Genomic DNA, 13,626 nt, shown 5'->3' on the forward strand with positions numbered 1-13,626 from the left:
TAAATCTAAAATCCACACGGTCCATATAGTAATCTACCATAGATCATGTTATTTAAAATATCATAGTAATATCCAACTTTCAATAATATTTGGTCGTCAGTTCTTTCTGTCCTATCATTTATTCAGTTAAAATACGAAGCTAGATGATATTTATATTATGAGTATGCACTAGATTAACGGTCTAGATTCAGATCTCTACGTTCCAATGGTCATGCGTTAGGGGACGAAACAACCCCAATGATCCATCGCGCTGAGGGAAAACTACCTAGGTAAGTTTGTTGAACGGTCTATGATTTCATGCAGCGCTAACCCTCAGATGATAATTCTAACAGCTTGATTTTTTTTATCGTCATCATTCTGATAGGATCCCTCTAATGAACCGCTCAGATTTTACACAAGCTTTCTAGGGTGGTACGTGTAAACGTGCGTGTGGAGAGTGCGCGTAAACCTCCGAAAATGCTAGCTTATCTTCTCAGATTTTGAGCGCGAAAGGAAGTCTCTGTAAACGTAAGGTGGAGAGAGAGAGAGAGAGAGAGAGAGAGATAGAGAGGAGAAATGCAAACCCTAACACTCTGTGAGAGCGTGTTTAGGGCAAAATTACATCCTTCGGATGGAAAACCCTTGAAATCTCTGAATTCATCTCTCCCTGCTTCTCTCTCTCTGAAGAAATCGAAGCATTCTCATGAGAATTCCCGTCTCCGTTCGTCGAGGTATCTTCGATTTTCACTCTCTTTCACTTATTTCTCAATGATTTTGCATTTTCCGCCTTTTCAGATTCTAGAAATTCTTTTCAATTATTATTATTTTACTTGTCTAAGGGTGCGTTTGGTTGCACCGCATGTCCTGATATTTTGATCGAATTTGGTCGAATTTCAGTGGAATTTAGTTAAAGGGGGTTGTTATATCCTGTGCACCGTGCGCATTTGTAGTTACCGTGTGCCCCCACAGAATCAGAGACGTGGCACAAGGATCTGGCTATTGGACCGATTATCTGGTGGGCCCCCTGTGGATAGACTGCATTTTCAAAATCACACGAATTGAAATTTCCTAGCTATCTGATCAGTTGATATTTTCTTCTGATGGGTGTGAATCCTTCGCACATTTGGACGGTTGAGATTGTCTAATCCATGGTGGTGCGCACTAGTGGAGTGGTCTGGAGAGCTAGACTGTTGTGCTACATGTCTGATTCTTGTTGGAGCACATGATAAGTGGCGTTGTGCAAGGTGCATATGTTAGATTTTTACTTAGTTCCACCATTCCTTCCTCAATGATTTCATTGAATACAAATGAAATTTTGTGCAGGTATTCAAGTCCACAGACTCAATATGCAAATGTTGATGAGGATTTGCTTTGGAAATTTCCCCGATCGTCTGCAGCTGATCTGCAATCCTGTGTATTTTTTACTTTTCCTTTGAACTACCCAATCACTATCTGTACTTTGCTGTTTGTTTCGAAGAAGCCCTACATTTACTTTTTTCGGTTGTAATAAGCATGATCTGTTAGCATGCTCTGAAAGCTAGATTGTTAGACGTATATAAGACCTCCCTGTCTCTGATTCTGGTTTTGTACCAAATTGCACCCCTGTAATTCTCTTTCTTTAAGAGGAAATATACCGTGTTTGGTGGGGTACTGATTTGCACTTGCAACCATACAGGCGTGCCCCACCTTTTCATGAACCAGACCAATCATCATCTAGTGGTCCATCACAATTGGACCACGCCCCAATAATCTCCCCCATCAGAAAATCTTAACCACCTGATCAGTGGATTTCTCTCTCTTTGAGTGTGCACCATTATCCCAAAATGTCCATTTACAGTCAAACAATCAGAGAGTTAGGATTATCTGATGGAAGAGACTTTCTGCAGCACTGGTCCATCTTTAACGGGGACCACAAACAGAGTGGTCTGGATCACTGAATGGTGGAGCCTACCTCTACAGTTATTAGACCAAACAAAAGCACCGTTGATCTTGAGCATAGAATTGTGATGTGGGCATGTTCTTCTTGGTCTAATATACCACTACATTAGCTCTGACCTGCATATGTTGAGGCTGTTTGCACAATAGGAACTCATGTCCATTGATTGTACTACTTACGAGTCACGAGTATTTTGACTTGCATAAGTTGAGGGTGTTATGATAAGACTGCATGGATCGATGTGCTTCCCATACCAGATCTCATTGGGTGCTCTGTTCAAGTCTCAGGGCAGTGCCTTAAGTGAACATTGATGGTTACTTGGTTTAACTGCTTGGTTGCAGGAGCTCAGTTCCATATTTGACTTGTAGTATTTGAAATTTTGTATATGGATATGCAGTTGAGGGAAATTAGTATTTTCCTTTGCATGCTGATAACCATTTCTATTTCCAAATACTATGATACATTGATGTGGTAATCTATCTAATCATAATGGCACTGCTAGCATTTGTTTTGGTGTTAAGACAGTTTTAATATGGCTGCAGGAGCTCAGATTCCTTGATGATAAGAGTAGCAATTCAAAATATCTTGCAGATAGTAGCCCAAGGAGTGAAGCCCCCTCATCCACGTCTTTGGAGCATGATGCTTCTCCAATTTCTAGTGCGTCATTTCATAATTGGCTAAAACTTGCAGCTCTCTTTGGATTGCTGACTTTTCAAGGCACTCAACAGGCAATGGCTGGTTCAGAGTTTGTTAGTGGGATGCAATCCATTCCTTACATAGGGGATCTTGGTGACATTAGTACAGGTTTTGCTTCGGTTAGGAAAACCTCCTTGTAGCTTTTAATGCCAATTTTGTATTTATAATAGTTTCCAAATCATCATGTATGCATTCTATCTTGAAATGCCATTAGAACTTATAGTAACTTCGGTAGAAATTTAATTGGGATTTGCCCATTTGGTATGAATAAACCGATGTGCGCTAGTACACAGATCCAATTGGATTAAATACCAATTACAAGAATTAATAATGATAGAATACCCCCAATCTCTTTTCTTAAAAGATAAATCAGATGCGTATGATACACTGTAAGATTGTGCAAAGAATCTGTTGATAAAGATACAAACATACACTGAATGCCCTCAAATTGATAAAGATGGTTCGTAAACAGTTGGTTTATCTACCAGAATTGAATGGGGTATATTTGTGTATAAATAATATCCAACCTGTCCAGATAGATACCCCCATCATAAATATTGGATACCAAAAAAATCAGGCTAATTCAATTGTCAGGTGGGCCACGCCCACCTGAAAACCTCCATATCTACATGGTGGGTCACCTGATGGTTGGATCAACCAGATTTTCAGGTTTCCAATTTTCGTGGAGTGACCAAGCTGAATGGATTTGATGACATACACTCAAATGGCAGTTCCTGAGTGTGTTGAAATAGTAACCTATAACATTGGGGTAAAACAGCCAATTTTGCAAAGACAACAGTGCTAATAGACCTGTGTGGGGGAATCTGTAACTAATCTATCAATCAGAGCAATAATCTGAATGAGAGACGTGTGTGTGCATGCGTGCATGTGTGAGAAATGGTCGCCATCCAACCAGTTGGACAAGTAAGTTGCTGCCCACCCACCCACCCACCCACCAAAAAACTTCCAACATGTTGTCTACATCTGATATCCAACTTGCCCCACTGAGTAGTTTGACCCCACCATGAGGATCACCTTCTGTGAAAACCAGCCCCATTCAGTCATCAGCCAGACTACATTCATATTTTGTTTATCAGTGGCCATATGTTGTTTTATATGGTGTGGCCCACCTGATGAGTGGATAGGCTGAATTTTGCACAAGGCGATCCTCATGGTTTGGCCAAACTATTGGATGGGGTTCATGTCATACACATTTTAGGTTGGAAGTTATCCACTGATTAGATGGCAACTTACTCGTTCAACAGTTGGACACGAGCATTTCTCTATATATAATGCCAAAATTCAAAAAGATATGATCATGAAAGTTTTGAGAAAATAGTTTTGTCAATGTTGCTAGATATGCATGTCTGGCATGGGCATCAGACAATTTTTAAGAAAGACAGTGGCTTTGTTTCATGGTTCTTGCAAATCTCAATTTACCAATGTGGAAACTAATCCTTTGGAGCAGATTATTTATAAAATTAGTCGAATGACTACCATCACCTATTTAATTATATTTATGTTGCAGGCCTTCTTGCTGATATTTTTTTCTGAGCTAGGGGATAAAACATTTTTTATAGCGGTAAGTATTTACCTAGTTCTCTTTATGCTAATTCATTACCATGTATAATGTTTGACATTGAGGTAATGAAGAAACACATCAAATTCAATTAGGATTTCTATAGTTTTCAAAGTGATTTGCATGGAGAACTGTATATGTATGTCTGCACAGGTTTGTACATGCATGCTTCATGAATTTTATACATGCTCAGAATAATCCAATAACTGTAGCAACTTAAGAAGAACTCCTTTCTGACAAGGTCTTGTTGGTTTTCAGTTTTCACACATGACTCGATGAATTAAATGCCATGGTTTTAGATTTTTTTAATCTTTATTTTGGAAAAGCAGAGTATTGCAACAGTACTCCCAAGATAAAATAAACTCACACTAAATCCATCACTGAGTGAAGAGTAGGAACAGCTCAAGAAGTTTCTCATTTTATAATTTCAATCTAAAATGTTTAATGTGCCAGTACCACTTAGTTACCTTCTGTGCATTGTTTTGTGACACTTTCTAATCTTGAATCTGGATTATCTTTCTCCCGTTCTTGATAATATTAGATTAAACTCTTTTACAAAATGCTTTGAAAAAGAGTAATACCGACATTTCTATATCCAAAGTTGAAACATAACCCCTACTAATTTGTGTTGTTTTCCTTATTCCTTGACCAGGCACTTTTGGCAGCTAGGAATTCTGGAGCTGTTGTTTTCATTGGGACATTTGGCGCGCTTGCGTAAGTTATTATGTGAAACTTAATGGTGTTTTTGTGTATTCTTTTTCTTCACAAGCTTATGTAAATGTCTGTTCTTTGATACTGCGCATGCTACTTCAAGAATGTGCTTTTTTAGCTTCCAAAGCATTCTCAGCTATAACTATAGGAATATAACTCCTAAGGTAGCACACTCATTTAGCCTGGAAACTGGTGTGTCCTATGAGAAATGTTTAAAATTCAACAACTCATACTTTTTGGACAAGCTGCAAATTTTTATGCCAGTGATGAACATCAACATGCATAGGTTACTAATGTTATGTTTGATGACTGATTTGCCTATACAAGTCAAGTGGTATGCCTTATTCACCCATGAGAATGTGTTTGATAAGCATCATAGTCTTTAGAATTCTCCTAAAACCGAGGATGGATTGTCGTCATTCTCAGTTTCCAACGAAGTAGGAATCTATGTTCTTGAGACTCTAGGTTACATTGGATGCATTATCTAATTCAACTGCAATTCTGCAGTAAAAAATAGCGGGATGTAACCAAATTGTAATTTCCCTAGCAGTCGCATTAAGGGACTGGGCTCCAAATCTCAATTACATTAATCTCTAGGTGGAGTGGAAAGGTTTGTAACCGCAATTTGAGGGCCACTTCCTCATTATGAGTACCATGGAACATTACAACTTTTCATCATTTCATCTTCATCCAAATGCAGGCTTAGTGAACAGATTCACTATTTCTGGAAACTATCATCTTTATAATACTCTTGATATCTTTTCCCCGATAAAATCGTCAACTCTTTGATTATAATCAACCAATGTAATAGGCTATTGGATAGAGCTTGATTGCACTCAACCTATGTAATAGTCGATTACATTGTGCCTCTGGGAGTTTTGTGCTCTGATTGCAGGTCCCCAGCCCATAAAGGAGGACGGTTGCGTCAGTCTGACAGCTGGTGTCAAACTTATGCCATGGCATCATGAATCCGAACAATATGACCTTCTGAAATCATGCTAGGGTGTTATGTCTAACCCTTGATTGAGTGGAATGGTGGAGCATGATTCATGTAGCCGACCCCAATTAATTGGGATAAGGCTTAAATGATGATGATGATCTTTTCCTGGAAAAACGGCAACCGAATACTTCTGCCTTTCTCATGGACAACGGGATCTGTTATGACACGAATTGCACTCTAGCTGCAATGGTACAAATATTCTTGTTGGCTATGGAAGTGGTACAGGACCCATGTTTCCTCCATTGAAGCTGGTGGCTGGGTTGTTTGAATTTGAATTTTTATTTTTTCCCCTTCATGAAGATTACAGAAGCAATTTCATTGAACATCGAAATTTTAAGCTCCATTGGACAGGAAGAGTAATGTCTTTAGATACTTAAGCAGAAAAAAATCTTTATTTGATCCATATCACATGTCCAGAGATTGGGTTTCTGTTGTTACCTGAGAATAAAAGTTGTCTTTATCATGGACAGGGCAATGACTATTATATCTGTTGTTCTTGGCCGCACCTTCCATTACATTGATGATATCCTTCCATTCAGGTAATTTAACTGCACTTCTCATATGATGATAACTTTAGGAATTAGTTAGTGTGCACGGATATTTTTCCACGCCAGCTTTTTGTTCAAGAAATTTCTACCCCTGGCTATGTCTAAAATCAATCTATGACTCACAGATTCGGCGAGACAGATTTGCCCATTGATGATATTGCAGCAGTTTGCCTTTTGGTAAGTTTGGTGAAGCGCACATACGCACCTGCACTCCATTTCAGGAATGTACACCTATCACGAACAACCCCCACCCATCATGCAAGTGCATGCACATCAATTACCTATGCTTGATGGAAACATCAGAAGGATGCTTATCTCTGGCAATTGCAGGTATATTTTGGGGTTTCCACCTTGGTTGAAGCCGCTTCAAGTGACGGTTTGAAAGCAGAAGAAGAACAAAAGGAGGTGGAAGCATTTAACTTACCGTCTCTTCCCACTTTCATTAATGACATTTATTTTGAGCAAGTTAAATAGCCCATTTCTCTTTACATAATGATAAGTTAATGAATCTTATGGTGGTTCAATAAATAAAAATTTTTAAAAGAATAATAATAGTAACGACAACATCAACAACGAATCTTATTTCAGTAATTTTATTTACTTTTTTCAACTTTTCTTATTATGAATTTTTAGTGTGTTTGTCTTGTTCAGATAGATATAAAGGGGATTACCCACTTCCTTTGTATATTTCTATACTCTTCTATCTTGAAATTTTTTGCTCAAAGTAGAGCCACACCCTGTCGTGATTGTAATATAGCTTGTCTCCATCTTTGAGTTTTAGCTTTTAGTACCCACCTAAACCTCACACCTGATCTTGAATTTTGATATCAGGCTGAGCTAGCAGTGTCCGACTTTTCAGGAAATGGTGCTGGGTTATTGTCAGCTGCTAATACTGTGATTAGTACTTTTGCACTGGTTTTTGTTGCTGAATGGGGTGATAAATCTTTTTTCTCCACAATAGGTGAGCCTAAAGAAAATGTCTATATGATACTCAGTTAAAAGAAATGGTTTTTATTTTTTTCCCATTAAACCGCACAAGTTACTGGTGGAGCCCAAATTTTGGTAACTTCAGCCATTGATCTGGTGGGCTTTATCATGGTTTGCCGATCCCCTATCCCCCCTATCAGATGGTCCTACCCATTTTGATGGAAGTAGAACATAACATCCCATGGTCCACATTTAGTGGGGGCCCATTCAGACTGTTGGGATAATCAGATGGATACATTTTTGGGTGTCCATCATCCACCATGGAGCCCACCATACAAAAAATTAGTCTTGCCAAGCGGTGTGCTCCTGTGTAGTTTATGGGGGCTGCGGCAAGCAAATGCTCAATCAATAATATTATGTGTTGCCTCCAAAAAGAGCTGTCTTTTGGATTGTCGAATGGGTTAATCCCGAAGTTCTCTCGTCTTCTCTTTGCAGCACTTGCTGCAGCTTCTTCACCTCTTGGAGTCATTGGAGGAGCGCTGGCCGGTCATGCTGTTGCTACTTTGGTAGTGCCAAATTTTGAAATTGCCATTCATTCCACTCTAGAATTGAGCAACTAAATTGGTGTATTCATTTTCCTTTAGATTTAGTTAAGCATGAAATCACAAGATCATTTCTTCTCGTGCAGGTTGCCGTCTTGGGGGGTTCTTTATTGGGTACATTCTTCTCTGAGAAGGTGAGCTCTAGCTTTTGATCACAAGTTGACTTCAACCAGCTATGCAATGAGGCTATGATGACGGCTACACTGAAACATTAAACTGCAAAATGGATGGCAGCCCATCCCCCCACCCCTTTATTTCTGAAGATCACCTGTGGGCCCCACCATGAAGATCACTTGGTTCAAAAATCAGTCTGGTACACTCATCAAGTGGGTCACAAAGTCGAAAGCAGTGGATGGGCAACAACCCAATGAATGTACACTCATTAATCACCAGTTTGCTGTCTGCACAATCAGCTCATTGGGCTGAGTTGCATCCTGGAGATAGTTGGACTTTTCTAACAAGTGGGATTTACCCAAGAGGAGACAGTCGATGAACCCCTACATCATTTTGGGTAATTTTCCCAAAAGCAACGGTGGGTCAACATTCAACTGAAAACTGGCCCAAGATTGGTGGCTGGGTTTTTCAATCTGGGAGTTTTTGTGGCATGGTCCATCCAAAGTGGAGACCAAAAGAACAATGGTCTATAATGAACCATGAACACTGACTGTACAAAAACTGAAAGCCAGAATATACAGTGCTATCCTCATGGCAAGATTCATTCAACTCTAGATTGGGACAGATTTCTGGAATTTCTTGCTGATCTGTTTTCATTGCATTCCAAATGCTTATTGAAGGGCTTGTTGACCAGACTATTATTATTTCCAACAGTTACTGACATATGGTTTCCTCACATACTGTAAGAATCTAACTTCGACTGCCATAACAAATGCAGGTAATTGCCTATGTGGGGGGATCTCTTTTCCTAGTCTTTGCGGCGGCAACATTGATTGAGATAGTCAGTTAGCAAGGAAACAGGCACAAGAAGAGGTTAGACTAGCGGCATTTTCCATCAGTGGCAGCATTTCTTTCCCTATTTATATGTTTATTATTATTATTTCTTTTTGGAAGGAGAACAATACTTTCATTTCTAATCTCGGGAAATACAGTGACAAGCAGGAGAACGTTGCCAATTGCTAGGAACCACGTAATGTATATCTTGTATAGCTACATTATATTGGTGACCTCAATGAAACCAAAAATATGAGGAATGGGGAACTCAAGGGCCCCACTATGGACAGTCATCGTTACCATCAAAGCCTTATGCCAACTAATTGAGGTTAGCTATCCTGGCACACGATTCTGAGGTTGAAATGTAGTATTATTATCAAGACTCGTGATATCCAGGCTTGGGACTGGCAATGAGAACACAAAACTCCCACAGGCACCATGTGATAGTCAGTTACATAGGTTGATTAAAATCAACTGAGTTACAATGGATGGTCCTTTTTCCAAATATCATTGGACTGTCTCACTCATTAAGGTGACCAAAATATTGGCAGTCATTCTTGTTTTTTCCTTTTTTCTTTTTTTCTTTTTTTCTCAAGAAGAGGATCTGGATTTGACCAATCATCTGGGCCTTGTCAGTTAATGTTTGAGGCTTTGAGCATCGCCAGATGAGTGATCCGGATCTTGTACATGCCTGCGATGTGTGCCTATTGGAACTCATGCTGTAGGCTGTATATTTGGCATTTTCTTTATTGATATATGCTTTACCTATTTCAAAGTATCTGGATATCAAGGAATTGTGGAATCTTCAACCTAAAGAACTGCATAATACCTGGGGTCTCAATTCTACCACGTGTGGGCCCATGGTTAAGCACCCTACAGGGACGCGGATTGTGTAGTAACTCACCACACTATAGTGTGGTAAGTAAATTCTGTGGGGCCCGCTGTGATGTATTTGTCATTACACATGCCATCCATCTGTTTTGTCAACTCATTTTAGGGCACAAGCCCAAAGTTGACTTCTATCCAACGCACAAGTGGACCACACCACAGAAAACAGTGGGGATAACACTGTTAAAACTTTCCTAGGGCCCACAGTGATGTTTATTTTTCACCCAACCTGTTTATCAGGTCACACAGACATGGATGAAGGGAAAAACACAAATATCAACTTTATCCAAAAATTTTGTGGCCCCTAAAAAGTTTTCTACGGCAGGCATTCAATTCCCATTGTTTCTGTGGTGTGGTACATTTGATCTTTGGATGTGCTTTAATTTTGGGTTCATGCACTATAATGAGCTGGAAAAATGGATGGACAGCGTGGATAAAACACATACATCACAGTGGGCCCCACAGAATTTACTCACTAAACAATTCGTATCAGTCCATTGATCTGTTGCTGGCCACCATCGATGGACCATGCTGCAAAATTCTGTTAGATTGGAAGATCCTAACCACTGGTATTTGTGACTTTTAAAAAAAAATTATTTACAGTTGAATGTGGATCGTTGTAATATCTCTTTTCTTAATCATCTGTATCGCCTGAATCGAAAGGTTAGCCTTGTCCTATTGAAATTTGAATATATTTTCAGGAGCGTCCATCGAAGTTGCCGCCCAAGAGGTACGCTGTTTGGAGTTTTTTTTTTAAATAAGAGGGTATTATTCACATTGGAGCAGAATTCCTATTACGGCACCATTGGAGCCTTTAGTTTGCAGGAATAATGTCGATGGTTAAGTAATTGAAACTGCTGATATGATGGGCCTCGAGGTGGATGGCGATGCACCGGTTAAAAGTTCCCCAAAATGGAAAAGCCTTAATCCTTCATCTTAGGTGACCAATAGGCAATAAATACAAGGTTAAAGAAAGAAGACACAGGAGAAGACCACATTCAATCTAGAAAGTTTGAACATTACAACTCGGGGATTTTAGGGTGCATTGGCCATCCATTGTGGGACCCATCATTCCAACGGTTTCTATTACAAAACCATTGGCTGCGCGTTTACAATCTAACAGCCCAAGTGCATTTTACGCACTTTTCCTCTGTAAACAAGAAGCCAAAGCACGACATCTTCTTCGTTGTCATCATCATTCAAGTCATATCACAGGTAATTGAGGTCGGCTACGGGAATCTTATCCTACCCAGTTAACCATATGTATTTATTATTTTATTTTATTTTTACTACCTCGAACCAACTTGAACTAACTCAGTTTTTAACTCTTGCAATCTGCGATGTACATCCTTCACTGAATTACACTTATTACGGGAAGCGGATTGCCTGTGACCCCGGGCACAGAGATGTATCTGTGCCCGAGGCTGTGTTGGGCCCACACAGATGTCACGACAAATCCATTCCGTCCATCTCTTTTTTGAAAGACCACGATAGGACAGGATTATAGAAAACAGGCAGATCTAAAACTCAGGTTGGCCACACCAACAAACCATCTTGGAGCTCACCATTACGTATGTGTCATCCAAACCGTTCTTAGGGTTATTACCACTCAGATAAACTGTATGCATAAATATCATCCTGCTACAAAACTTATGTCACCCACAGGTGTTCAATACCGACCGTTTCGTGTGGAATGGCCAACATGTGTTTTGGATGTGACTGATTTTAAGAATCTCGACCTTTTGTGGTCTTGCAAAACAGACGGACGGAGTGGATTTGTCGTGGATATCTTTGGGCCCCACATGGCTCCGAGCACAAGTATATCCATGTGCCATGATGAGGTGTATGGTACATATAGAGTTACCCGATAGTTGAACCGAGTTGAGCTTGCCGCAACTCAGCTTGGCTCGGCCAGTAACCAAACCCAGCTCGAATTCGGCTGGGCTTGGTCCTTGAGCCTGACTGTCCAGCTCAGCTCTGATTGGTCAGTCTTTCAAGCCGATTTCGGAGGGGGGCGCAAATAGAGAGAGAGAGAGAGAGAGAGAGAGAGAGAGAGAGAGAGAGTGAGTGAGTGTGTGTGTGTGTACCACAGGAGGGCTCGTCCTCATGCTTGATGCTCGCAGAATCCAAGGGATTGGCCGGAACTTCGAAGAGAGAGGGAGAGGAATGGGTGGGGTGGTGGGTTAGGGGTCGGCTGTCCGCTAGGTGTTGGAGAGGAGAAATGGGGGTGGGTTTGGATGGACGCTTGGTAGAGAAGGGAAAGGGCTAAGGGGTTTGTTTTCCGAAATTAGGGCATGTTTGGGAGCGAGGATTTGGAACCCCTGGATTTAAAAACCCCAGGATTTGAAAGCCTCCTATTGTATTTTAAATTACAAGTCTTGGATGGGCCACAACCGCCTAATTTGTCCAAGTGATTGACCAATGATTTTTACATGCTTATTTACACAAACAATGTTTGGACGGTGTTAATCATTATATTAAAGTAATTGTAGTGAGGCAATTAAGGACATCATTAGTAGGCCATGTGCACAATAGAATAATCGCCCGGTGACATACATGTTGCACATGCAACTCTTGGAAGGATTTTAGATGTAATCCAACATCTCATAATAGATTTCACCTCCTCTTTGAGGAGTAGATTTGAAATACCCCCATTACTTTATAGTGTCAAACAATTAGGAGATTTGAAATCCCCTCAAATCCATGGTGCCAATTGACCCCTTAGGGTTTTAAATGACTGACCAGATATTTATACCTGATCAAATGGGCCGAATCCGATCTAAGTGGAACTGAGTGAGATTCGGTCTACGGACCAAGTCGAATCGAGCTCAAAATTTGCTCGATTATATTCGAGCTTTCAAAAAATTAACTCGACTCAGCTCGAGCTCAAAATTTGCTCGATTATATTCGAGCTTTTAAAAAATTAACTCGACTCAGCTCGAACCTAATTTTAAGTCGAGCTAAGTTCGTATACAGCTATGGGTAGGTGCATAGCATGCAGAGAGAGAGTGCAGGGGAGAGAAGGAAAGAGACACGGTACCTATTTTTTCCAATGGTGTGTCCACTTAAGATTTAAATCTGCCTGGATTTTAAACTGACTTCCCAACTAAATGCAGCACAGAGTGGATGCCACACAATCATTACGGTGGGCCCCACACGGACTTTGTTTACTGCACGTGCTCCTAACAGTACCGTCGTTGCCATCAAACGCTGCCTCGACCATCAAAGTCTCCTATGTCCGCTATTTCAGATCCAAACCTTTGCTAACGAAGACCCAAAGCTCTATCGGCACAAAACCGTCCATACGGACCCAAGCCCATATGTAGTGCACTATCATATCCCAGCCCATACAACGGATATACATGGTTCGGTGATCCCAGATTCTAATATGAAGGGCTCACACTAGCATCAGCTGCCTACCAATAGATAAATTAATAATAATAATAATAATAATAATAAAGCAACGGTCCATGTTCAAATAGGATCGTGACACATCACTCATCTACAGTTTACTAGCGCTGGGGTTCCGCACAAATATGGCCCACTTTTTTTTTATTAACGAATCCATTTATCTGATAGGGCCCACATTGGATGGAGGATGCCTCCAAAATCTTCCAGATTAGGATATATTAGCCCTTCCATCGACGGACTAAAAAAAAGACACGATTAACGAGAAATACAAAAGCAGAAGATCAAACGGTCGAGACCTCTCTAGAATCTGGTGGCCCATCAGGTCAACTGTTAGGATCGCCAAAACATGTGAGCGTCCCAGCCCAGTCATCTGCCTCAAACTATACAATTTGCCAGGCTGG

The 13,626-nt window shown here is 40.4% G+C and overlaps 1 protein-coding gene across 1 annotated transcript; it reads left to right on the forward strand.

Moving 5' to 3' along the window:
* The first annotated feature begins 489 nt into the window (after positions 1-489).
* Positions 490-9,186, forward strand: LOC131245108 (GDT1-like protein 1, chloroplastic). Its single transcript, XM_058244329.1, has 12 exons — positions 490-710; positions 1,303-1,393; positions 2,458-2,730; positions 4,140-4,193; positions 4,843-4,904; positions 6,372-6,440; positions 6,575-6,626; positions 6,780-6,854; positions 7,281-7,410; positions 7,872-7,942; positions 8,065-8,112; positions 8,871-9,186. The coding sequence occupies exons 1-12, from the start codon at positions 556-558 to the stop codon at positions 8,940-8,942; spliced, it is 1,152 nt and encodes a 383-aa protein (XP_058100312.1). The 5' UTR covers positions 490-555; the 3' UTR covers positions 8,943-9,186.
* The last annotated feature ends 4,440 nt before the right edge of the window (positions 9,187-13,626 follow it).

The sequence above is a fragment of the Magnolia sinica genome, chromosome 5, assembly GCF_029962835.1.
Source record: "Magnolia sinica isolate HGM2019 chromosome 5, MsV1, whole genome shotgun sequence".
In the NCBI taxonomy this organism is placed as follows: domain Eukaryota; kingdom Viridiplantae; phylum Streptophyta; class Magnoliopsida; order Magnoliales; family Magnoliaceae; genus Magnolia; species Magnolia sinica.